General features: G+C 42.2%; 1 protein-coding gene across 28 annotated transcripts in view; it reads right to left on the reverse strand.

The window, feature by feature from the left end:
* Positions 1-26625, reverse strand: part of LOC122576224 — a 176201-nt gene that overhangs the window by 103238 nt on the left and 46338 nt on the right. For 27 of the 28 annotated variants that reach the window (XM_043746171.1, XM_043746181.1, XM_043746193.1 and 24 more), the window contains exon 3: positions 4756-4803. The exons of the other annotated variant lie outside the window; for it this stretch is intronic. In XM_043746171.1, the coding sequence (XP_043602106.1) occupies positions 4756-4803 (48 nt within the window). The remainder of the gene's footprint in view (positions 1-4755; positions 4804-26625) is intronic. 28 annotated transcript variants of the gene reach the window in all.

The following is a 26625-nucleotide window of genomic DNA, read 5'->3' on the forward strand; positions in this document are numbered from 1 at the left end:
CCGATTAACCGGAGGTTAAAAGTGTCTTTTTTATATGGAAGAAGCAGATTATTTGTCTATGATAGAAAGAGAACAGGATTTAGAAAACGTTGGAAAATAGCGAAAACTGAAACGGGGAAGCGATTTTGTCCGGTGGATGTAAGAACGAATGAAAAGGCAGAAATCGGGAAAACATTGGATACGCCGTATAAATAGTTGCCGTACCGAGGCAGTTGCTAAAGCGATCGAACAAACGTATCGGTCAGCCAGGGCAATGCCGTGTCATGCTTTTATTAGACGCGAGAAGCGCGTAAATTTTTATTTCTAGAATTGAATATCATTGGAGGAGTAAGCAAATATTAATCAAGCTTTATAAATTGGAGATATATCTTGAAGCATATGGAAATTTTCATTTTGTCCGAGAATATAATAACTGTAATATGCAAATTAATCGATACAGCAATTAAGAAATAAATCACGACCGCTTGGAGAATCGGGGAATTAACTGTACTGTAAAATTGGTTTTTCCAGCCATCCTCGGCTCCCATTTTCTCGCCATCTATAGAAACACGTTTGATTAAATTTTTTCCGATCAAACCTAAGAATCCTGTCATTGGTCCTTGTTAAAAGTCCATTTTTATAAAAAGGCTCGTGCACTCAATTTATTTATCCGCCATTGGCAGAGTACTCGGTCAAAATTTCGTTGAATTTGCTGGAGTGGTTTGAAAGAAAGTGGGTCACGAAGTTGGCCAATGTTAGACGTGGATAGAATTCCGTTGTGAATTCCCTTAACGTTATACCGTTATGAATTATGAGTAATTATAACCATCTTTACGTAGAGAACAGAAGAATCGTTCGTCCGATTTGAAAGCAACGAAATTCGGATTCAGCACTTGAATGTCGTACTTAGTTAGGTAAAATCGTTAAAACCTTCGTAACGAGCAACGAACTTTTGTAAAAGTTGTTGGAACTTGGAACGAACACGTGGAGAGATAAGCGTCAACGGAAATACCCGTTTTAATTCATTTAGCCGGTTGAAGCGACATCTCTGCGTAGCTAGTTATACCCGCTGCCGGTGGCTTTGCAGTGTTACTTCCGGTTGCACGCTCAAAGCTGAATGGTACGAAAGAAACAAAATGAGAGGAACGGGGCTACGTTCGATCGCATGAAGCCTCGTTCTCATCGAAATTCGCTTTTCGGTGTTAAGGACGTTCGACTCGATTGCTAGTCGTATTCCTCGAATTAAACACGCATCTGATGTATCGCGATGTCAATTTCAAACTCACGCTATCGTATATAGGTATATGGACATTTTGATCGATGTTTATTAACAACGCCCAATTATTTCTGAAAATCAGAGATCCAAAATAACCGTTATTTTAAGCATTTTTTTTTACAAAGAATCCTTCAGTAAAAAATTTCTCAAAATACAAAACGATTAAACGATATGACTTTCAACTCTCCTAATTACGAATGACCATCGTGAACGATTAACATTTTTTTTTTTTTCGCCAACAATAAAATTCGGCTCGTCGATAATGGTTACCGGTAACGGAACAAAATTCCGACCATTTTACCGGCAACGAAAATTCAATTTCCGTCGTCGTTAATGGTTATTCGCAAGCAAAACAAAATTCCATCATCGATAATGATTACCAGTAATCAAAAAAGTTTGGATCATTTGTCATGGCTATTCGTAATGAAAGTTTTTTAATCAGAACAGTCAACTTCTTGTACGATGACTTTTTAAGTGACCATTATAACTGTTAACGAATGAACAAACAGTTGATGTCCACTAAGAACATAGAATTAACGACAGGCTAACGATTAAAAACGATGCTTTGTATCATAGTCAATTAAATTATAAGTATGACGTATCAACACGTTCACGACGGCGTGCACCGTCGGTGGCTCACGCTTGCATCTGCCATCAGGCAGCGTGCACCGTCGGTGGCTCACGCTTGAATCTTCCATCAGATAGTGCGTACCACCAAAAATGTAGTTTAGCAACTAGAGAAAATTGCCATATAGTTGAAAATTTAAATAATAGCGAAAATTTCAAAAATAGAGAAACACAAATAGTAGCGCTGGTGCGAACGTGTCAAACAGTGAACAGGGTGATCGTTACTTGCACACAGGAAAATACTCAAAATGTTCGAAACGGTAATTAAAATACAAGAAACGAAATGTCGTTATATAAACGTAAAAAGCCCTTTTTTGATTTCGTTCTACGAAACTTTGAAACGGCCATTCCCAATTCTTAAGGCTTTGGTTCATGGATTCGCTATATTTTGGCTCAGACTACGTCTAATTTCAAATTCCGAGAAACTCGTCGAAACTCGGAGGCGCGCTTTGTACTAAATACACTGCCACTAAATACGTCGAAAATCCGTTTAAAATCGCGTTTACGTTAACGCGGTGTTTGAGTGGTGCGAATTACGAGCACGCTTCGACGTCAAGACGTCGGGTTGCAGCCTGAAAAAACGGTTGGGAAAGAGGCGGCGACGTTGCGCAGACGGAGCAGCAAAAGAAAGAAAAAGAGGAAAAAGGTAAAACGTGATCCGGGGTGAAGTTAACGAGAAGGAAGGAAGGGCGGTTGACGTATCCCTTTCGCGCGCCGAAGAGCAGCCGGAAGGGAGAAGAGGCCGATGCCGTGGCCGGGGTTGAAATTCGAACCTGAGGAAACCCGACAGACGCCACGTCGATTCCAGGGGTTAAGTTAAGCTCCTAATGCCTACCTACTTAACCAGTTAACTGCCTTTGACGAGTATACACGTCAAACAAAAACTATTTCGCTACGTTTGACGTGTATACTCATCGTCGCTTCTATTTATTTACGCACTCCATGACCTAACTCCATGAGAAATTTCTAAAAGTAAATTCCGCAGTTAATTGGTTAAACACCGGCCGGTAAAACTTGCGCGACAGATCTCAGTTTGCGCAGGACAAAATCACCGCTAATTTGTCAAGAAAACGGAACGATTTAGCCGATAAATAGGATCGCAAAAGTAAGTATAAAAGACTTTGCGTACTGGAAAATTGAGAATTTCCATACGTCCAACCAGTGACGTATGGAATTATTTAGAAATTTCGTTCGATGCTTTCAAATCGATCGGTATGAAACATTTTACGCGACGAAATTTTCTTCCAGAAAGGATAAAAGTAAAGAACATATATCGCTGTGTGTACGGTGGTACGTAAAAATGACACTGCCGCTTTTATCATTTTGCCCGGGAAAATGAAAAAGAAATAAAAGGAAATTAAATCAAGGGGAAATTATTGACCGCTTCAACGCACGGGTGGAAGTTCTAAAAATGCACAAGAGTGTTATGTGTATCGTCTTCTATGAAAGTATGCTCGTAGCTACCACTGTACGAAAGAAAATTTTATCTCACCAAGTATACAGTGTACAGTGTATATCAGTCGGTATTATGTAATGGTAAATAGAGTTGGACATAAAATTGATAATTTTTAGGAAATCGTGTGGGAAATTTGCGTAAGTTTTCTCTACTATATATTGTCGCATGCGTCGTTTAAAGAACACAGCGATTCCATCGGTCGACCTACCAGGTTCTTCGATTAAAATACAGAGCGTAGTACCATCGAGAGTCGTTGAAGCCTCTTAACGAGAAAAAAGACCACTCGTGGATAGGGTGGCTCTTGAAGAACATTTTTTCAATTACAAAAATTTTAACGTTGTTAAAAGCTATAGAATATTTAGGACGTAAATAAATTAGTTGATTTAAACAAACGGAGAGAAAATACCACAGAGATATAAAGGCAGAGTACGCGAGCGCCAGCTGAAAAAGCGATAGGAATAAAAAAAAATGCTGCATATAGATCTTTAACAATGCATGCACATTCGCACAGCAAATACGCGAGTGTAAGATCGATCAACGAGCAACGTCGGTGCGTATTCTTGATTGGACAAGAACAAAAGACGCCTCTGTGCAGCGTTCTCTTTCTGCTGCTATATCGCATCCACTTGTACGGTAACATATGGCTCGTATTCTCTATCTTTATATCTCTGTGAAAAAGAACGAAGGATCTGCTTTTAGTAGCGCGCTGTCTTATCATCGGAGGATTGAAATTTAAGCCACACGTTCACCACTCGTAAATCTCCCATCTATCCATCGATATATCTATGTATGTGAAAAGACTAAGCAAAATCTACAACGTTTGCACGCAACGTTTTTTTGTAACGCATGCAGCTGGGTTGTAAATGGCCACGGAATCGTCCTGTTTCTTAATTTCATTTCGTTTAGCCCTTCTCGGGTTTCAACAGCCTGCAGCTCGCTTAAAATTGGCCGTATAAAAAATTTGTCCAACACACGCAAATTGTTTCCAGCAAATTTCTAGCCTGCTCGGCCGTCGTATAATTTCGAAGTTCCACTCGAACCTGGTAATTACACAGGTCAAATTTCAAACAAATCTGCGTGTGTATAGTGACAGTAAAAAGCGAGTATCTTACACATGTGTTGCATAAGTTGAAAGTTGTTTGAAAGGGTATGAAATACGTGGGAATATAAATCAATGAAAAACGTAATTAAATATATATACGAACCTCGTTCTTTACTCTCACTGTAGAAGCTATAAGAACGTTTAGCGCAACTGTGGGTATATTTCGCAGAGATAACAAAGGTAATTATGCGATCAGTTAATGACCCTACTTGACATGTTTTTTTCCATGACTTCGCTATACCATCGTTTCCTATACAAAAGAACGAGACGAGTGCTCGACCGAATTCTCGAAGGCGAGGGAAAAGACTGACTCACCGATGTCGTTGGACTGTCGACCCTTGCCATCCGAATTCCACTCTTCCTCTGCAACAATAAAAGGAGATACGAGTCTATTAGCGTGGAAGCTACGAAACGAGAAGATCGTCGACGAACGCGCTAAAAAACGATGGACAAGAGAACGATTTCAAAAAGTTCGGTCTTGCGGTGTTTCGTTACCTCGCCGTGTACGATGCTAATTGGATTCGAATTTAATTGGCGAGCGCGCGACAAACTTCTCCTAATTGGTCGATGAATATACCTTCTTGCGAGAGCTTTGAAAACTTGCTAGATGCGATCGAGCTGTCGAGTTTCGAGCACCGATAGGTAGCCTGGAATCTTGACCGATCAACGATGTCTGGCAACCGAGAGTTCAGACGAAAGCTCCCTTAATCCCATCGCAGGATCAAACGATAATTCACCAGGGATAATAAGAAACTAAGGTTCACTGTTTCGCCAAGTTTCGCCATTATTCGCTAGTTGTACAAAAACGAAACTATAATTGTCCAACTTCAATCTGCTGCATAGTTTGTAAGCGTTCGACGCTCTTGAAAGCGTGGGTCAGAATTGGCAAGGATTAATAGCTAGGCGCGTTGGCAACTAAGAGATTGCGGATTTCGTCCTCACCACCTAATGACAAAATCCGCAATCACTTAGTTGCCAACCCAATATATCATAATACATGTATATTATGTACATCGTTGACAGCTTCATCCTATGCGCACCTCCAAAATACCATTTGCCCGCCGCTCTGACGTTACCTAAAAGTTTCATTATTATTCAGCCATTTTCATCGTCTATTAATTCATGTACACATGGCAAGCTCTATTACATATATTAGTCAAGGAACCTTAATTTCTGATCATCCTACGTACGCTTCCTTCCAACTTGACTAGCTCGCTCGCGGGGATAATTGGAAGGCGAGTCGTTTGCCTGAAAATTATTCGGTGCTTGACGGCAACGGCTGCCAGCACAGCTGAAAGCTCGCAGCTCGAGAAACAAGGAGAGGGGAGGAGAGCAGAGCGAGATAGAAATGGAGAGCGCGGCGCTTAGCTGCACCCATGAACGTAAGGGCGAGTACGTGTGCTGGTTGCACCAGCTAGGTACATATATGCATCCTGCATATTTCAGGAACAGAACACGCCGTTCCTGCAGAGGGACGACGGTCTATGCGTCGCGTAAATTTATAAGGATCCCGCGTTCTCGCTACTTCCGCATTCTTAGCCACGCGGGAGATATGAATTTAAATTTATCGACCCTGTCGACCCATTTTCCCAGAGTTGCAGGGTTAATCCGCGAAGCGGACCGCTTGTCCCCGTATCTAGGACCTGCGCAAATTCTCAGAGTAAAAGCATAGCCAGTCAGGTTTAGGTCGCGTTACGTAGCTCGCTATTCGGCTGACTATCAAGTTAAGTTAGGGTAGAGGGCGCGTACAGCTGCTGGTCATTTCACTGCGGTGAGCGGATCCGCTTGTTTTAATTATTTTTATTCTCTCGGTCAGCTGAATAGTCAGCTACGTTTTCATCCTCGCGGACCTGTGTTCCAAATAGGATTATGATTTATTTCGATTTTTCTCGGTATATTAGAAACGTTGGCATAGGAAAGGCACTTTTCACGACGCGGTCAAGACGCGAGACGCCGATACGATAGCCTTTTACAAGCATCTGGGATTTAATAAAATCGAGACAACGTTTCAATAAAAGCGCTCTGCCAGATAGCAAGATTTCCATGACAAACATCTCGCGCGAAAACGCCCGCCGATAAACTCTCTTTCCCTCTGAAAGTCCTGCAAAATCTAAAAGTCAAAAGGTCGGTGTATTTACGGAATGAAAGAGGGAATGGGACGAGAAGAGGGGAGGAAAAGGATGGCTCGAGGCTATGTCGCTCGCGTTAGCTTTTTCTCTGCTCTTCTCCTTTCAACCCTTTCCTCGTTTCGCGCTCCTCGTAACCTCGTTTACGATACGGACGCGTCGCCGTTTTCGTGTCGCCTAAGCGATCCTCTTTTCGTTTATACGCGACCGCCGGAAGAGAGTCTCGTTACCGTCAGTATCGTACCATGTAGGAAGGAAAACGGATACATTGATGCGTCGGAAAGTGCAATGTTTCTAAAACCACATACTTTATAGCATCAAAGTTGGTACGCGACGAGAAACATGAATGGTCGAATGAAATTTTCGCAATTTTTATTCTTAATCACCGTAACAAGTGGGCGATATTTCAAGGGCTGATTCATCATTCACGAACGATGAAAGAGCGCATAAACGTGAGTTTATCGTTTGAAAGAAAATGTTTGCGTACTTTCAAGTTACGATAAATGATTCGTATTTCTCGTAAGGAGAATATCAGTTTATATCGCGGCCTACTTCCATTGTTCTTGGATGGTGAATCAGTATCCGAATTAATAGGATGTTCGACTCGCTTTAAAAAATCGATTCCGAATGGAATCGTGAGAACCGACTCTTTGAAAAGTCCCAGAAAATCAACATCAAAAAATTGCTATAAACAGAAACGAAAGATACGTGTTAGGTTTGGTTGGATGTTACTTTATCCAGCCGCCGTGAAGAGGCCGCTAGAAACGCGTACTGTGTCACGGATGTACGATTCTAGGCAGAATTAGTGGTATCGACAGTTCTTTGCAAATATCTCGATAACTAAGGCGGAGCGACGGTTATACGTGCAGCAGAAAGTTGTTCAGAATCATGCCCTCAACAACGTATTAACGAATCATCGAAATCGAAGATGACCACAGTTTCCTAAATAATTATCTTTTAACCTCTTAGGCACTACGCGCCACTACAGTGGCTCACTCTACTGACTGATACGCTCACCGTTTGAACTAAATGATCTTTTTCATTCTTCTTATTTCATGTTTTTTTGTCCTCGCAATGTTTTATAACAGTGCTAGCAATATACAGACAGAATATATAGTCTTTGTTTTTGATACGCCAGTGCCAATTGTTGCTTTTCGTTAATTTAAATATACCATTGTTAGATGCTGTTTTTAACATGCCGATCCGTATCCTTATAATTTTTTAGAATCTTCAACCTCAAAATGTCGCTTCAAAATAGAAAACGAACAGCAATTTGAAAAACGCTATCATACTACGAGTATGGAAATTGTGACGTAGGTCAATGTGTCATACCGTGCCTTAAAATATGTCACACGTAATTGTATTCTTAATTATTAAAGTAAATTATTAAAGTTAAAGTCTATCATAGTATCTTTAAGAAAAATGATAATTTAGTTATCAAAATCTTCATTGCAATGTGCTTGCGTAGAGAAGAGAATTGTCCGTCACATATTGCAGTGCTGTATCTCTTACGCGTAATTCCGCCGTGCCTAAGAGGTTAATCTCTGTAAATGTTAAACTGAAAATAAGCGTAAATCGCGTTCTTACATGTAGATTCAATCGTATAATTAGACAAGCAAAAAGATATTCGTGTATCTTTCGGGCAAATGTACGTAAGCATGAAATACCATGACTGTACACACTTGAACCACGATAAAGTTATCAAGCTAAATTACTGCACGTGTCTGTGCCAGCCTTCGGTCGAGTAGTTGCGGCGAGGAACCTTCCTTAGTAACGCTAAAAATATTCGATTCTCAATTTTTAAAACAAAGAATCGGTTCGGGTGGAAATTGCAGACACTTGATTATCTGGAGAATCGGAATCGAACATCCCTAATCTGAAATACTGCCCACGAGTTAGGAGACACCCTGTATGTACATTGCATAGAGCCCAACAACGAGAGATTAAAAGTTTGACTGATATCCTAGAGAAAGTCCCTAGATACGTAGTGTTCTCTTCGCAGGAAATATCCGCGTCCGTGTTTCTAGCGATCAGATCCCCGCAAGGCAACGAGAAGACTCGAGCGGAGATTAGGCGGATGCGCGAGAAACTCTAGCGTTTCGTGAAACGTCTCGCCAAACGCTTTTTTTTCATTCTTCGTTAGATAAAGCTAAGTTTAGCGGAAGTTTCCTTCGGTAGAAAGAAATAAACGAGTCGTTTACTTTCGTATCGGTCGTCTGTAATCCCATAACGCGCGCAATTTTCAAATATGTCCGACTTTTTGTCCATTCCGAGGAGATCGGATTTACATCTGAGAAGGGAAAAACCGAACCGATAACTGCAGATTTAGCGTAAATTATTATTCATCGTCGCCAACGTTTAGGTAGAGAAAAAACACATGTAACAGAAATATTTCGCAGAATTAACGCTAATCTAAACAATTTTTTACCGTCACGAATGTTTTCTTTTTATCTGCTCGTGACGACGAAGAATAATAGAATGTCAGTTATTCTGATTACATGCCAAAAGCTACTACGGAATCGGAGAACTGATTCGACGAATATATATCACAGGCAATCAAGGACAATATTCGTAATATTAAGAAATTGTTTGACGTTAGCTTTAACCATTCATAATGCTTCCTGTTATATTTCTTTCTTCGTGTATCTTAAAAAGTATCGTAAAAACATTTGCACGAAAGCTGTGTTAAGAATTTGGTTACGCCTCTTGTTGTAAAAGTAAGGGAAAATAAATAGATTTGAGGTTAACCGCGAAATTCTTAGGAAGCGCCGCTACGGTTACCTGAAGATTCGGAATCTGATCCTGGCGTGGGGCTAGCATCCACGCTGTGCCTAGATCCCTGGCAACACTCGCTGCACTTGCTGCACATTCTGTCTTGCGACTCGACACTCGAACGAGCGGTATATCCCGGACAAGGATTCTGTTCACTTTTTCGCACTAGATGCACCCACGCGGCGGCGTATCGAGACGATCGGTTATCGATAGACGGATGGTCTCATCGTTCCGTGAAAGACAACCTGTCCGAACAGCGGCCGGGAATTCCGACGATCGATCGACACCGCCGTAACCACTCGATTTTCTCGACCACTACCATCACCACCATCACCACCACAAACACTAACGCGGCCCTTGAAACCCGGTCAATCTGATGGAAAACGGTTTTTTACTCCCGGTATTGGTTCGCCCTCGCGGTCCTGCCCTCTATCGGCCGCTCGACCAACTACAATCGAGAATCGCGATTTTGCGCGGCATTTCGAACGTCAGATGCCAATGACGATGGGACAACGAACAAATTTATTAAGCGATGTTCATTCTCGCGTTCATTTCTCCGTATATGTTATTTCAAATTCTATCGAGTAACGAATTATAGAAGAATAGCAACGAAAATACAAAAATATCCTAACCTCTGATCAATATTTAATAACTAAACGGTCAATCGATATTTCTTTATCAACAATCTGTGTCGAGTTTATGGATGAATAGTGTGTCGTTTACCTCGATAATCGAGAGCTACCTAACGAAGTTTTTAATATGTAGGGAAAAAGATTTTTCAATGCTTCGTCGTTTGTCAGATTTATCGATTTAAGTCTAATCGTAAGAAAGGAGGAGTTTATTTCAAACGTCCGAACTGAGTAGGTGTCCAAAAAGACGTAAAATAAGGTATCCTGCACCGTGCGATACAATCTTATATCTGGAGCGAGAACTTCGGCAGTTTCAAAGGGAGAAAGTTTCCCAGTCGAAGATCCGCTCGAAGCGAAGCGATCGAACCGTAAAGAAACATACGTCGTTCGTAATTACGATCAAGTACCTCTCAAATCCAGTGACGCGTAAAATTAATTGTCTCTACGTCGCAAGTTTAAGCCCACGTCGCTCTATAGTCGTGTTCTCGAGGCAACCTCGTGAACCAAAGAGATACGACTGAACGTATCTGTGATCCCTGCGTTGGTGAATTTGTACCGCGGAATCTATCGTGCACGTACAGGTAGTAAAGGGCTAAAGGCAAAGTGGCTGCAGAGATTAGTTTCGGTATGGAGAAACGCGTCTTCCGACCGCTACCAACGTCGTTAAAACGTTGAAATTTTCCCATCGGGTCGAGGCAATTTACTCTGGTGGAAGGAAACACAATAATTGAAGCGAAATAGAAAGAGCGGTTGGACGTGGACACGGGTTGGAAGGGCGCGGCAAAGATCAAAGTAACAAAGCAGGAAGAGGAGAATCGCGGTTAATCGTATATCGGGATAAACGAAATTCAGAGATATCGGGCTGAGCTTAAATTGAACGTTGTTACGAAACGTAATACGATCCGCTGTGCTGCGAACGACATGAAATTAACTAGTAACCCGGTTCGGTGGAGGAACAACGACGAATCACCTCGTTGCGCTCTCACGGAAATCGATCGTCGAACGCAACGATGGCAATTCGCAATTACGCGAGAGGCATTTTGCGGGCCAGCCCGTACACCCGGAGACTAATGGGGTTGGGGCGGCGGCGGTGGCCAGGGGGTGGCGATGACGCGCGCGCTTCCGCCACCTCAAATTCGATGTAATTCGGTTGCTGGAATTCGCGCAACTGCGCGCCAACGCTGGATTTCCATAAACGACCGGCCGAAATTCGTCTTGGAACTGGGTTAAGCGGCGTGTCCACTGCACCGGCCTATCGTCCATCGAACCATTCGTTGCCCTTTAATCGTCATTATCATGCAGCCGACGATTTGGTTAATTGGCTGATCCTACAGTCAAGTGTACCACTGAACTAACAACTGAGCATTTCGCGCCAGTCAGTTTTTATCGCGGTGAACGTTAGAGCCAGATAAAAACCGTTACTTAGCTTTCGCGATACAAGCGGAGATTATAAAAGAACGTAACTGTATACTGCATTCTATATTGTGCGTTTCAAAAGTATTCTGCTCGGTTCGATGTACCGTTAATTCGAGTTCGATTATGGCTCTCCACTGCGAGCGAATTCTTCTTCGAATCCACTGGTCCGTTCGTTATTCAAGGAAAGACGATGTTGCACGATGTTTGCGAGAAATATGACGAGAATCGATAACTTTCGACAACATCTCTCCTCAAGGATGTAGGGCGCGGTAGGACGATGAGACGAGCGAACGTTTCCTCGTGGCAATTTGCGAAATCGCAGAACGAAGCGCGATCACGTGACTCTTAAGTGGCGATTAAGCTGAAGTTTGCAACAGACGCAGAGAGAAGCTAGCGACGTCTGTTCTCGAGTCAGCGACTTTCTTTCCGCGTTCGACTCTCGGTTAAGAGGCTTACTGAACGAGAAACGCGGGATAGAGGAAAGGTTGGCTAAGTGGTTGGAAAAACTAGCCGAGATTCTCGACGATCCGCCACCGATTATACATCGCGTGTAAGTCGAGCAGGAATAATCTCCTCGCCAGAATAAGCAACGCGAGTATAGTGTTCGTGCCGTACGGTTTCATCCCGATTACCATAAACGCGCGTTTCCTCGTAATAACGTTAATTACGGACTAATAACGGGTCCGTCGAAAACGTCGGAACGAGAGAGAACAATCGATCGTTGTTCTGCAAGCCCGGCCAGGTGTATTCGGCAAACTGCAAAGGCCGTAATTAACCAATCGGAATTATCCCAAGTACTATTTGTGGTTTGAATTACGCACAGTAAATTGAAAAAGGTTTCCTTGGAATTAAACTAAAATTTACCGGCGATGTACATTCACGCCTAAAAGTCTTAGCATAGCTTTCATTTTTGATAAAAACTTTGATATTTAATGTATATATATTAGGAAGATAAATTGTACATTTTTGTTCTTAATCTTTTATCGAAACATTTTATTGCTAAAACTCTGCTAATTGTAGTATCTGATTACCACGCAAATAAAGCTTCAAAACGTAATTCGTATAATGTTCTTCAAAATTGATAAAATGCTGCAATAATTCTATGAGAAATAAATGTGAGACTTGCATTTTTATATTATTGGGTTGGCAACTAAGTGATTACGGATTTTGCCATTAGGTGGTATTGACAAAATCCGTAATCACTTAGTTGCCGACCCAGTAGGTACATCTAGCGTACCGACTTCGATGATTTTTAAATACGTGATAAAAGTCGACATTTTGCACACCTTTTTCCTATACATCTGACCGTCGCTCTTTCTTGGCTTCCGAGAGAATCGCAGAAATCTGTCACTACCATTATGGTGAATTCAGCGTACAATTGCGCAAAATGACATCTGATTCGAATCCATATAAAATCCATATAAGCAAAAGATAAGAATTTAGGTTCAGGTAGGTTGTTATTTTATCCGGCCGCTGTAAAGCACCCGCCGACTAATACTAGCGCACAATTGCAGGTAGAATTCGCTGTACGATACCGACCATTGCTATTTTTCCCAATATCTCGGAAATGAAGACCGAGCGGCGGTTATACGTATAGGAAATATAGTGCAATATAGTGGAATAAATACAGGAGATAGTAGCGCAAAATGTTGATTTCTACAACGTATTAAAAAATCATGGAAGTCTATGAGCTATGGAAGTCTACTCGTAAACAATTAACCGAAAAGTAGAATGTGTTGTGCGATACAAAATGGCTGCTTCTTAAGTAGGTCTATAAACTTGAACAGAACGTAATTTATGGCACCCTTGAGTATTTAGCTTTCTCTTCTTGCGGTTGACGCTGGCAGAAACCCAACGATCGTTGAAAGCTTCGCGTTTTCTTGCACGGTGCGCGTTACGCGAGATGCCGAAAGAAGAGCCGCGATATCCGATTACTGGTCGGTGAAGAATAAACCGATCGGGCAGGATGTGATCAATCCGTGGTGTTCTTACACCTTGTGGCTGTGGTGCGGCTTGCGTGCTGCCATCTGTTCGTGCTAATATGCGTGCGTGCGTGCATGCGTGCAAGCCTTAAAATACGATAGATGACGCAACGCGTAAATCTAGAAACGTCTTTGACTTCCGGCAGGATCCATTGGAAGCTAAAGAAGCGTGATGGCGCGCCTTCCTTCTTTACGTTCTGCTTCTGGCAGTGGCGCGTGCCTATCGAACATCGTGACCGTGTGTACTGCGCTGGTCTTAGGGTGAAAACAAAGCGAGAAAGTTCAGATGGATGTGTAGCAGCTAAATATTCAGCCGCATGAGAGAAGAAAGCAAGTGAAACAAACGAGAGGCGACTCAGTCGACTAACGGCCTTAATTAACCGCAAATAATTTTGTTCCGTCAGTTTGGTAGTTGGTCGATCTGACTAACGCTGTTCGCTGTTCGCAACGCATTCCCAATATCATAAAATATGCTTGTAATATTCAAATTCGGGTAATTTCCGCTGCTACTGGACATATTCGGCCAAATGAAAGAACGTTATGCTTCGTATTGGACGACGAAAGCATAAGAGAATCGAGTTATATCGGGTGTTTCACGTTACTGTGCAGAACGCGTGTGTGGTGCGCGGACACGTAAACGGTGTCGGATTTTTATAACGACAACTTATCTTCACAGCTTTGATATATCGTGATTGTTAGAAGTTTCTAAGTCAAAGCGCAATCCTGTTACCGTTAAGAACGTCGACAGAAAGAGTTTTGGAGAAGAAAGATTTGCCCGACAGTGACAGCGTGTATCGCGTTCCACGACGTGCTATATTCGACAAATTCTTGCGAAAGGAGTTTTATCAGCGCGTAACTGGCAAGCTGAAATCCACGGAACCCTAATGATCTTTCAAAGTAGAACGCAGATTCGAAATTGATACGGAGAGGACTGTTTCGAAAGTAATTGGACGAAGGGAAGCAGCGTCGCGTTTTCTGTCGCAACTCGGTCGGTACTCGTGCCACGTTGGATAATTGGAAACGAGTCTTTCCACGAGCTTAACTTCGTTTGTGCTTCTCGCGTCTCCTCGTCGCACCACTTCTACCACTTGCTTTTTTCCCTTGTCTTAACGAACGACAAGTTGTCTCTTCTTTTCCACCAATGTAACGAGAAGATCGCGAAATTAATTCGTCCACCGTGAAACTACAAACTCTACTCCTCCCTAGTTGCTTCCCAGCACCAGTCCGCTACTCTCAACATGTTCGGTCGTTAGGCCAAATTAATCTGTTCGTAGTAATTTTCAATTCGAGTTCAGAGTTAGGAAACGCGCGGTGCTGTGCATTATTAGCAAGAGAAATTGTTTAGGTGTTTTGAAGAGAGGACGAACGGTATATCGACCAAACGGCGTATTAAAATCGTTTCTTCTTATAAAAAGCAACTAATCGCGTTAGTTTCAACAATTTTGGTTGTACACGGTAAACACGGCGTACATCTTCGCGTAACGAGGGTAAACGTTACGGCTTTGACAACATTGCACGAGGCCGTGGCATTTTTTCTCGCTTATTTCCACGCAATTTAATGTCATGACATTTAGTTGGTCATGAAGCTGACACCGACTAAGATAAGCAAGTACTTCTAGTTCTGTAAGCCATCCATGTTCTTAGAAAAATTGTAAATTCATAACGCGAACGTCATTGTCAATGTTGAATTCTCGCGATAGGAAAGCCGGCAAGTGTAAGATGAGACACGTAACGTTTACGACTCGCTTTGACGCTAAATTAAACGCGTAACAAGAACACGAATGCGCTTCGCACGAAACATCACAAAATAATATTAACGCGATAAATGGTGATCGTAGTTTGATCAGAGATGTTGGAAGGACCAATTCGTAAAGCTAATCTGAATGCGCAGATAACCGATACGACGTTGCGAAGACGACGTGCACGAAGAGAGGACACCAGGTTTCGACTCGGACGAGTTGGTCGCGACTCGACGAACAAAACCTAGCGAACGAGGGGTGGGGTAAAAGGAAGGAAACGTAGTAGGAGGAAGAAGAGAAGAAAAGAGGCGGTAAGAGCAAAATGAAACGAGACCACTCCGCTTACTGACTGCCGTTCTTTCTCGTTCGCGACGCTACGATTCTTTTTGTCTTGGCGACGCGCCGTACCTCTTCACCGGCCTACGAGTAGTTTAGAAGAGATCGTTAACGCCGCTGAATGCACAAGACGAAAAGAGGGACGCGACGAGAAAACCAACAACCAGGAGCATCGCGTAAACGCGATGAATTGGAAACTGCGATTCGACTTCGCACAGAAGAAATTCCTTTTCCTTGCGAATACGTCGTTAGATGAATCATCGTCCGCGACCAGTACGACATCTACAGAGGAATCAAGTAACTTCTAGCTCTTAAAGCGTGTTCCCCGGTTTATCGAGAACATATTTTAACGTTGTGTTCGCGTGGCCGAGACGAACGACCGAAACGCAGCCTCTTCGTGAAATTATCGTGATTAGAATTTCTTCTTATCGATCGTAAAATCGAACGACCAGATTAAATGGAAAAGAGCACTTATTTTAAACTTAATACGACCATTCGTTGGAAAATAACGTCTCGCAGTTTCGAACGATTGGAAAAAAGCTAGTGGCTGTTAATTACAGTCGCCGCGCTTCTCGCGTTTCTCTGCCGATGCCAGACGTCGTTTTATCGTCGAGGCGAATCCGCGGGGCATTTGGTGGAAAGAGGATTGCGCCCTGAGCATGCTATGAACAAAGAAAAAGAGAAAAAAATGAAAAAGGGAGGAGGAAAAAAAGAAACGACGAGACGCGCTTTTCGAAGGTGTACGCCATCAGAACGAACAGAGAGTTGGGATATAAAAAGAGTCGCGGCGACGACGACGCCGGGCGTCGCGCCTCTACCGACGCAATCGACACGCTTGCCAAAGGGAGCGGAAACGAAAGCTTTCGTCCTGCAAATACGATGCACACGATTTTCCTCGATTCACGACCGATGATTATAGTCGAACCATGACCTCTTCTTTGGATTTTTGATTTTAACCACATTTTCATAGAGAAACGTAACGTAAAATGGAGTAGCCTGTAGCAAAAGTTAGAACGACAATTTCTAACTCTTTTATGGTCGCTCGCTTGTTCGTGCAATACTCGATGCGTGTCAAAGTCGAACGTCACCTACGTCTTCCTACAAAGATGATCTTCGAAATGGAAGAAAATGCTCGTAGATCGAGAAAACGACCCTCCCATTGATCTCGTCCTCGTTTCTTTCTTTTTTTTTTTTGTTTCCTGTGCTTCATTTTAAAGCGAATCGACCGAGTACGAGCAACTTTTGGAGCGTGAAGGAACGCGCGAGTCTACTTCGCGTCCACCCGAATGGGCTTTCTACGGGTCAAGGACAATCCTAACGTGCCGTATAGCGCTGCCAGCAGGGAAATGGTTTATTTTTAAAATCACCACCACGTCCATGCAAATTTGCAGAGTAAAAACTGCCGGATCGCCGATCGATCGTCTAAATATAATACAACGTGCCTTCTCGTGTCTGTCGCAGCCGGCAAACTGAGAAGCCGAGAAACCTTTCGGAGAGCTTATTTGTCCGTCGTTTAATCGTCACATAGACAACGACCAGGCAGGAAAACTAGATTTTTAAATGAAGTAACTTGATCAAAACTACAGCACGACGTATGCGAATCGACGAATTATGTCGTGTCTTTCTCGTGTGATTTTCATGTTGTAAAACCTTCGGGTTATCGTAGTCAGCGGATGCACTTACGTTAGGAAATTATATTAAGAATTTATACTTGTGGAAACGTTCAAAAATATCGCACAGATCTAAACGGCGTACAATTGATTCTTACGGATCCGAGAAGTTGGCGTCGACAAAGCGCAAACGACATTCGCTCGTTCGCCCTTTAACTCGTTGACTGCCACACGTGTTTTCAACGAAATCTCCTTCAGGCCACGAGTGCCGCTGTACCAAGCGTACTCTGCTAGACTGCCACCGATATTTTACATAACTTAAAATCTATGCCCCAGTTCGTTACAACGTCGAAAAGAAAAATGGGAAACTTATTTCTTAGTGAGTCGAATAGCAGTGAAAAAGAAAGCTTTTACGAGGCTCACACAAATTCGGATAGCAGCGATGAGGAAGAAATCAGATTTCCTAGAAATAGAAATATAAATACAATTACAGCGTCTGATTCTGATTCGGATATTGATAAGTGCAATCGTAGTGATACTGAATGTAACGAAGATACTGTTGACGAGATCTTACAAGAATTGGTCATTGAGGAAGGAAGAAGAACCGACGATACCGAGGAAAGTGCAATTCAATTTGGCGAATGGAATGAATTTAGCGGTCGGCAGAAGTCATTTTTTTCCCGAGACAGACGGCCTCATTAGGCAATTACCTGACGATGTCAATCCATAGGATGTGTTCGAGCTGTTCGTTGGTGACGAAATAATAAACTCACTTGTATCAGAAAATTGCAACAAGGAAGGATGTAAATATTAGAAGATTTAGAGAATTATTAGCTGGAAAATTATTAGGGTTGTCTGAAAATACAAAGAATCCTTGTCTTCGACGGAGTCAGCGTAATATCGCCGTTTGGAAAAATGATTCCGGAAGAAGCATTAGACGCGCGTGCAAACGATGTTATGTAGATAAAAGACGTCGAGCGGACCGATCAAAGACACGGGAGAATTTAAAGAAACAACTTATTGTCCAAATTGTCCCGACCAAGCTTAGCTTTGTATAGAATGCTTCAAACTTTTACATTCTAAATAATTTTCATAATAAATCATTTTCGTACTACTTTTATAACAATTCAACAGTTTTATTACTTCCTGTGGAATATCTTTTCAAATACCTACGACGATCCTTCGCAAGTAGTCAAATAAGCGTCACCCGAATACGGATGACGCGGTCCGGTCAGAAACTTTGCCGTCACCCGAACATGGGCGACGCGACAGTCAACGTGTTAAAATAAAATTACGATCAAACGAAAGAATTCTTCGTCGACATAGCCGCGAATACTTTTCATCGACTCGTAAATGGAATACGACTGTCCACGATTTGTCCAACGAATAATTTTCGTTTGTCCGCTTTCCGGAAGACCGACGAAAAGATTTCGATTGGACAAATCGTGGACAATCGTATTGCATTTACGAATCGATGAAAAATGTTCGCGAGAGCGTCGATGACAAATTCATTGATCCGATGGTAATCTCATTTGAAAGGATGGACGAACGAACGCTTGTAGAAAAATTTGCAGATGCAAAGTTCACGGATCTGGCTTCTACGTATCTGATGTGAGTGGCAACGGTGCGTGCACTATAACAAGATACACAAGCACACTTTCACGTGCTATAGGCTATCGTTCTATTTATCTGGATCCGATATAGTTGATCCATTTTGTAGATCATGCACTCTGGTGAATACTCAGAAGGCTGACAGAGTCGATACGTTTGCACGTAATGGCAAGTTGGCTGAAAACCGAGCTCCACTGGGGGATTGAACGGTAATTTCATAAAATATAACGCATCTGTGTGAGCGTTATTTTTTCAAGCCGTTCCATCTACGCTGTCTCCCAAGAGTATTGCCACTGTAGCACAACTTAACCGCTGCTCTCAATGCTTTTGAGAATAACCGTATGTACAATGTACATATTTTATCGTCACGTCCATGTAATTTCTGTATTCTTCGTACACATTCCAGGCTTCTCTCGCGAGCGATAAATAAATAACTAGGAAAGGGAAGAATAACGAGCATTCACCGAAGCGCTGTCGGATACGCCTTCGAGTTGGGTCAAGGACACATGCGATGAATCGTCTCTCGTCCGCTATTTAACCCTCGCTTCCGTTACGCTATCCGGTCGTAGAGACGCGATTCTATCGCAGCAAGAGGAGGATGAATAATCGACAGGCGCGAAATGTTGAGCGCGCCAATTCTCAGTTCTTCCTGCTCCATCGAGGAAACTCGCGACTTAGCTGAATCTGGTCTACACCCAAGGACATGAAGCGTTTAAAGTGCACGAAACAAGGGAAGAAGATGGGACGAGATACAGGCGCGTTTTAATAGAATACCGTGGGGCGGATAAAAGTTGGCAGAGACGGCGGCGGATGAGGAAAGGCGGAGCCGCGACGGCAGAACCTGTTCTTCTCCCTCTCCTATCTCTACATTTTCCTCTTTCAACGATACGCTTCTTTTTACTTTTGTCTCTATCAAAACATACACGAGCTTCCTATGGATGATCGATCGGAGGAGCAATCGTACGCAGAAATATCTCGCTCGATGAACCGGCCACTCCGCGATCGCGAAGCAACGAACTTGTCTCGCATCGTCCGGAACGTCGCGCACTGTCGGCTCGAACGGACGGAACTCGAGTCGACGCGTTCGATCTGCCGATGGATCGGTTCGAAACTCGCGCTCTACGAGTTGGCGTTCACAGTTGCAATTGCAGGTTGGTTGCCGATGCGACGCAACGCCAACTCCCACACCGCCAGCCGACTCGCCGTCCGCATGCACACTGACACTGACGCTCCCTACAAGCTTGCACCGCGTTACCCTCTTCTCCTCACTTCTCCTCTTCTCTCCTCTCCTCTCCTCTCCTCTCCTCTCCTCTTCGCTCCTCTTCTCTCCTCTCGCTGCTCCATGGCGTTCTGCGTTTCCTCCAACTCCCTCGCACTCGACGTTCTTCGTTGCTTTTGCAGTCCGCGCGCTCTCCATCCTCTCCTTGCCGACTACTGTCACCCTTCCATCTGTCTTTCTGCGTCATTCACCTCCGATCTTCTCTCTTCATCTTCAACGTCTTTCGTTCCGTTCGTTCCATTGCTTCCCTTTTCTCTTTTTTCTCCTCTCCTCTTCTTCCGCTGCCGTCTCCGACTTCCGGTTTCTCGCGCATCGATTAGCCCTTGCTGGTTCGCTGCCAATCACGTCGTCTCTCCCTTTGACCTCGATCTTCCTTCACGAGGACCTCGCGTAGCATTCGTACGAGCGACTGCTGTACCAACGAACTCGGCTTTCCAACGATACAACGTTACAGTAATTTGGTCGTCGCAGTCTATCAACGACGAAACTTCACATTTTTGGATAGATATAGTAGGTTGTCCGAAAAGATGAAGAAAATCTGTCTTGTCATATTATTTATTTTATGTTTATCACATAAAAATTGTTGTGTGATAAACAAAATATCCTTTCAAATACTCTTACTTTAAACCCATTCAAACAGTCAGGATTTAACGACTTCTGACATATAAAAACGTTTTGATGAATTTTCAGTACAATTAATGTCATCTTTCATTTTTATTCGAAGCTATAACAGATTTTAGTTTTCTATTTGTGTAAAATGAATAAGAACGAAAATGTTAATTTGTAGGGATAAGAACTGTCATGTTTGCGAAAACAAAGCAACGGTAATGCGTGCATATTCTAGCAGATAGGTGACGACTCGCATTATTATATGGAAAAGTATCATAACAAATATTAACGAGACAGCAAATGAGTTTCATTTGTTTATAATTATATTTAACTATATATTTATTATGTTAAATCTGCATGTCAAAAAACTGTATAATCTACATTAATTTTGTTCACACTGAGAACATGCAAATTTAATTTGAAAGGAATTTTTGTATAAATAATTAATGGAAATGTTGGTAGTAAAGGTATTAGATTGTCCGAAAAGTTTCTTTCGTTTTATGAGGAAATGATAGACGCACAACGTTGTTTCTTTTATATTATTTTGTTGAATTACGTAGGATTCATTTTGTTTTGTTGAGACATTTCACAGACTTGGTTTCACGTTTGTATGACGGTGCATTGTTGTAAAAAACACGTTTGCGAAAGAAAGACACTTTCCGGACAACCTAATATATTGTACAAGATAGAAAAATATGTAGATGTTAGATATTGAAATGAAAAGGACTTGTGACCTTATGCGTTGGATTTTTCCAACTGCCACAGACCAGTGGTATGAAAGATGTCGATCGTCTGTCTGTTAAGGGACCAAGAAGACTCGGCCGAGTTTTATCTATTATTATTAATATTATTTTATTTATTATGCTATTATATGGTATTAATCGACGTACGTGTAAAATTTGCTTGCAATGGAGACGAATTTTCCAACAATTTTTCAAATGGCCTTAAACGCACTAACGTTGCTATATGAAATAACGTAAATCCTTGTGGTGAATAAGACGATCGATTCTGGAAAATCGAGTTTATTTTGAGAATAAATTAAATTCTGTCCAATAACAGTTAATAGCAAATCTACTACAAATTTTACCTGAAAAATCGATTTTCTAAGTCCTAAATTACCGTTCTTCTCTAGTGATTTAATATGTTCAGTAAAATGGCTGCCGGTAAAACAAAGCGAAAGTAAAATATGTCGGTTGGCGGGAAGTTTGAATTCTATAGAATTTACATATAAATTTATATAAAATTTATCAAAAGTTTCCTACTGTTTCAAACAGAATTTAGCTACGTAATGATATCAAACGTAATTGCACCATCGCAGCTGCTTATCGCTGCAAACTGTTCGATCGACGTTAACCGCTTAATTGAATTATCTTGGTCGTCTACTTTCGAACGGAAGTTGGTTTATGTCGTTTGTAGGGGCGGTGATCGGTTGCTCGTCTTTTTATTCGATTCCCACGTCGATTTACGTATCCTCACACCCCATTGTTTCGACCCACCACGCCGCGAAATACGAAACGGAGCGGAAGCGGCCTCAAGGATTTATTTCCTGCGCTCCTATTTCACATTGCCTGGTCATTCCACGTTTTTCTCTTCTCGGCTCCTCGCTACGACCTTACGCCATAATCACGTCGGCTGCGCTACGCTTTCTTCCAATGAGTCAGTTTTATCAGAACAAATCCTGCGTTGTTTGGTATTTTATAAGCAGACGAATAGTCGATACGATCGATAGATTATTTTGTGGGTTCATTTTGTTCAGTAGGCTCTACACTGTATCAGTAGGTGTGCTAAGGTTTGATGGCCAGTCTACTTAGATGCAAAATGAAGAGACGCGTCATGGAAGATCGACGCTCTTCCAGCTACGCAAAACAGTCTAAAGAAACTAAACGGTTGACGAACGATTCACGAGATTCTCAACTTTTGTCGTTGTTTCATCCCTTCGTTTACCTACGCGATGATATCCTGCGAGGAATCTATTGGGGAAACGAGGTCAAAGGACTGGAAAGCAACGTCCTCGCGAGCGGAGACGTTGGCTTCCACCCAAGCTACGACTCGATAGCTGGCGAGTTAAAAATTTCAGACGAGTGTAGCGGAGAGTCGTGAAACGTCTTTGCGACAGATTTTCCAACGGATTATCGCGAAATCTTTTTTATTACGCAAGCTTATCTCCGTAATCCGCGAGACAGTCGGAAACACGAGGCGGACAAAGATAGTCGTCCGTTCATAAACTGGTTTCTAGCTTAACGTTGAAAAGGAAGAAACGATACACGCGGTGCGCAAAACAACCTTGAAAAATCCTCAACAGATTAGCCGTGAACGTTGATCGTGTTCACCTTGTCGTAATTTTCATTCGAACGTTTCCATTGCACCGGAAATATTTTCGCCAGATTCTCTTCACTGACCGCGAGAAACGCGATCGATTCTCGTAACCCAGTTCTTCTTCGCGAACGTAATAATTCGTCGAGCTTTTCCTCTCGGAAAATGCGTCCGCCAAGCTGGCGAGAAAATAAGAAGAGAGAGAAGAGAAGAGAAAAGAGGAAAACGTAAGTAATAAGGTGGAGAATTTGTGAGAGCGCTGGCTAAGGGTGTAACCCGGTCGATAAACCGGGGTGGGTGCGGTCCTTCCTCATCTCTCCTGCCCCACAGCTCCGACCCCGACCTCGGTCTGACCCCCTCGCCCCACCACAGTCGCCGACCCATCTCTTCTCTTCCACCTTTCACCGACACACGATAACCCACTGAAGAATGCGTGCACGCACCCACCGCCGATATCGCTCGCCACCTACGATTGGACACGGCACATCTATCTATTTGTTAGTTTCGGGTCGACGGTGCAGAAATTGCACCTTCTAGGTTGGCAACTAAGTGATTGCGGATTTTACCGATACCGCCTAATGACAAAGCCCGCAATCACTTAGTTGCTAATCCAACAATACGCAAACTGTGAACGTAAATTGCAAGGAAAACGTGAAATTCAAACTTGCGAGTAACTAGGGTAACGTAAAAATGTCTCGACTCTTTGGTTATTTCTCTGCTCGTTATTGGTCGGCGTGATTCTGCGAGAGAAAATGTAGAATAGGATTGTTGTCGCTTGCGAGCAAATCGGGTTTGAAAATGTGACAAATACGCTCGAACTTGATCGATCGCCGATTGGACAGCAGCGAATAATCGACAAAAGGTTAAACCACGTGTGAAAATAACTGAAAAACGTGGAAGGAGATTGGTTTCGTAAGCTGCTTCCTTTCCGAGGAAGATAAATTTTCGAATGTGTCGTGCGCGTGTGCCATGTCCGGTTCTTAACTAAACATATTCGAAGTCCATTTGCGTGAGAACCATGGAAAATATTATTTTACAATTTTATTCTCGCGTAATAAGAACCTTCTGCTGATTGTTTATTCATAGCCAATCTGTGCTCAGCCTCTGAGCATATTTCATAAACTTCCAAACTCCGCTTTATCGGATACAGAAACAACGCGTCACATGGAAAATTTGTTTCGTCATATAAGACCTGTTAGAAAGCACCACCCTGTATAAACACGCTCCCTATTACACTTCATTTTACCTTGTTCATTCTGTCATTTATTACCTATCCGTTGCTTGTATTTTTTATCTCACAATAAACGCTTCTCTTCGCTTTTGTCCCTCGCTTCTGTACTCTTCGCTATTGAACACTGAGCTATCGCTGTATTGTTTGCTTTGCATAAGAAAAGCAGATTTAAATATCCTGTTGCTTATCGAATCAGAATACGAAGCATTTGTCGTAGCTCGAATACACGTGAACAATTTCTGCCTAACAACAACGTTTAATCGCGCGATAGAATTCTGTTCGTAACGTAGACCGGACGATCGCGCTTCCTATCACGCGCCTCGACATTTCTATTTCTCTTGGCAACTAAGTGATTGCGGATTTTGTCATTAGGTGGTAATGACAAAACCCGCAATCACTTAGTTGCCAACCCAATATAAATTGACCATAAAATTTCTGTAAATTGTCTTACACGTCGAAAATTTGTATTTCTATCGATCCAACAACTACGATATACATTGTCGTATAGACGTTGGAAAAATCGTCCTGCCTCTTTCTATCTGTCCAATTGTCTAATTTATATTCTGTTGAGAATAAGTGCAGATGTCCACGTACTTTTGAGCGGCAGTATGCGACTAGAATCTTACGAGGAAAAGTGTATGGCGGGCGACGACTGTCGCAAAAGGTTTTCCGAAAATCGAAAGAGGTTGGCTGGAAAAGCGCGAGCGAGAATGATTTACTTTCGAACAAAGTTAACAGCGGGTCGCAAGTTCACAGAGAGGTCGACCTATTTCGCTCGAATAACTAAGCTTTATGGTACCGCAGGGTGGATACTAGCGTTTCCATGAAAAAGAAACAAAGATGTCGAGTAACGAGTAGGGAAAAGTAACTCTGTGTCTTTGTACATTTTCCTAGAATCCACCATAAAAATGTCAAATAATCTGAACTTTGATTCTCGTGGACGGGATGCCTCGCGACGCGACGAAATTTCCTCCTTTTGAAAGTTGACGAGCGATAACAAGATCAGCATCTGTAAACGTCAAGCGTTGTAGAACAATCTTTTTCTCTTTTTCTTTTTTTTTTTTTTTGTTCAACATGTGCTTTGTATTCAACGTGTCTGACTTTAGCCAAAATACAAAAGAATCTCCCAGTCCGTCAGTAATTCGTACAGTTTGAATAACAAAGTTGCTGACAAAGTCGACGAAAATGTTCCCCTACTTATGGGCGACAGTGTGTATTCTATGAGATTGTCTGCTTTAACGCGACGTATGCAAACGGATTTAACCACTGCGCGATTCTTCTTGTTGCCTTACACCTTCTGATCGCCTTACGAAACAAACACGAGACTCGCTTCAATTTATTTCAACGTGTATGCAAATTATGACTGTATTTCTGTGCGTTTTAACTGTATAAAAATCCGTTTTAACACTTTGACTGCCACGTGGGTCATATATGGCCCATCACGGATTCTCCCGTGACGCCACGGTGGTCAGTGGTGACCGGAGCGTTTCAACTTCTTACAATTGTAAAAATTGTATGAAAATTGACAGTTAGGGCATTTTGAATACAACCGATAAATAGCAGATACGTTGAAATAAAAAGTGTCCCATTGAACAAATAAACATTTTTGTTAGAATATCAATAAAGAAAAATGAGAAGAAATCTTGCATCTAACGGTGCATTGTGATAAAACACTTTAAACATAAATGTGGCACATCGATACAATCTGGACAATAGGTTTTTTGTATTTAATAATTTACATTCACAATTTGTCCAATTTAGATATTTGGTGAAATTTTTTAGCTGCTTGATTATCGCATGGGTGGCTACCCCCAGCGGGGTACCATCTTCGTGTTTCTTAGGTTATATCCTTTGTGAATCTGGACAATAGGTGGTCACCTTTTTCGTCCGATTTTTAGCAATTTTTGATCCTAACTGCTTACCATTTTTTTATACCACTCTCTGCAAAATTTTCGTACCAGGTGCGCTTGCCCTTCTTTCACTTGCATTTCGTGTCGCAATCTTTGTCGAATAAGTACATTTGACGGCTCTGGCGAATGGCACCGTGTAAGGTGCATCGCGAGTGCCATTCTAAAATCTGATACCTTGATTTTTGTTTTTGTTGCTTGTTTATAGAGTATTATCGCGTTTGAAATTGATGTATTTAACAATAACTCTAAAGTTAATTTTATATACCAGTTGAGGGTTCTTCTATGTAGCGTAGAATATGCTATCATTTGATCTGATAAATCCACAGCACATTTTCCTCTCTTGTAATCTACACTACCATTGTTTTATCACAAACATAATTTTCTTTGCGGACCTCTACCATTTCAGCCGAATGTTTCGTTGAAATCATAAAAATAATCATAATACTGTTTACTAATATCTTCTACACGTTTCAACAATACATTCTGCACGTTTTGCTTACGACGAAATAACGAAAGCGAATGGTTTGTTGAAATAAACGAAGCCTTGTCATCAACTGTTACCAAGGCGCCACGGTAGTCACCAATGACCACCAATAAGATAAACAGTCCATTGGGGAAGAAT

Source organism: Bombus pyrosoma, linkage group LG16 (assembly GCF_014825855.1).
Source record: "Bombus pyrosoma isolate SC7728 linkage group LG16, ASM1482585v1, whole genome shotgun sequence".
In the NCBI taxonomy this organism is placed as follows: domain Eukaryota; kingdom Metazoa; phylum Arthropoda; class Insecta; order Hymenoptera; family Apidae; genus Bombus; species Bombus pyrosoma.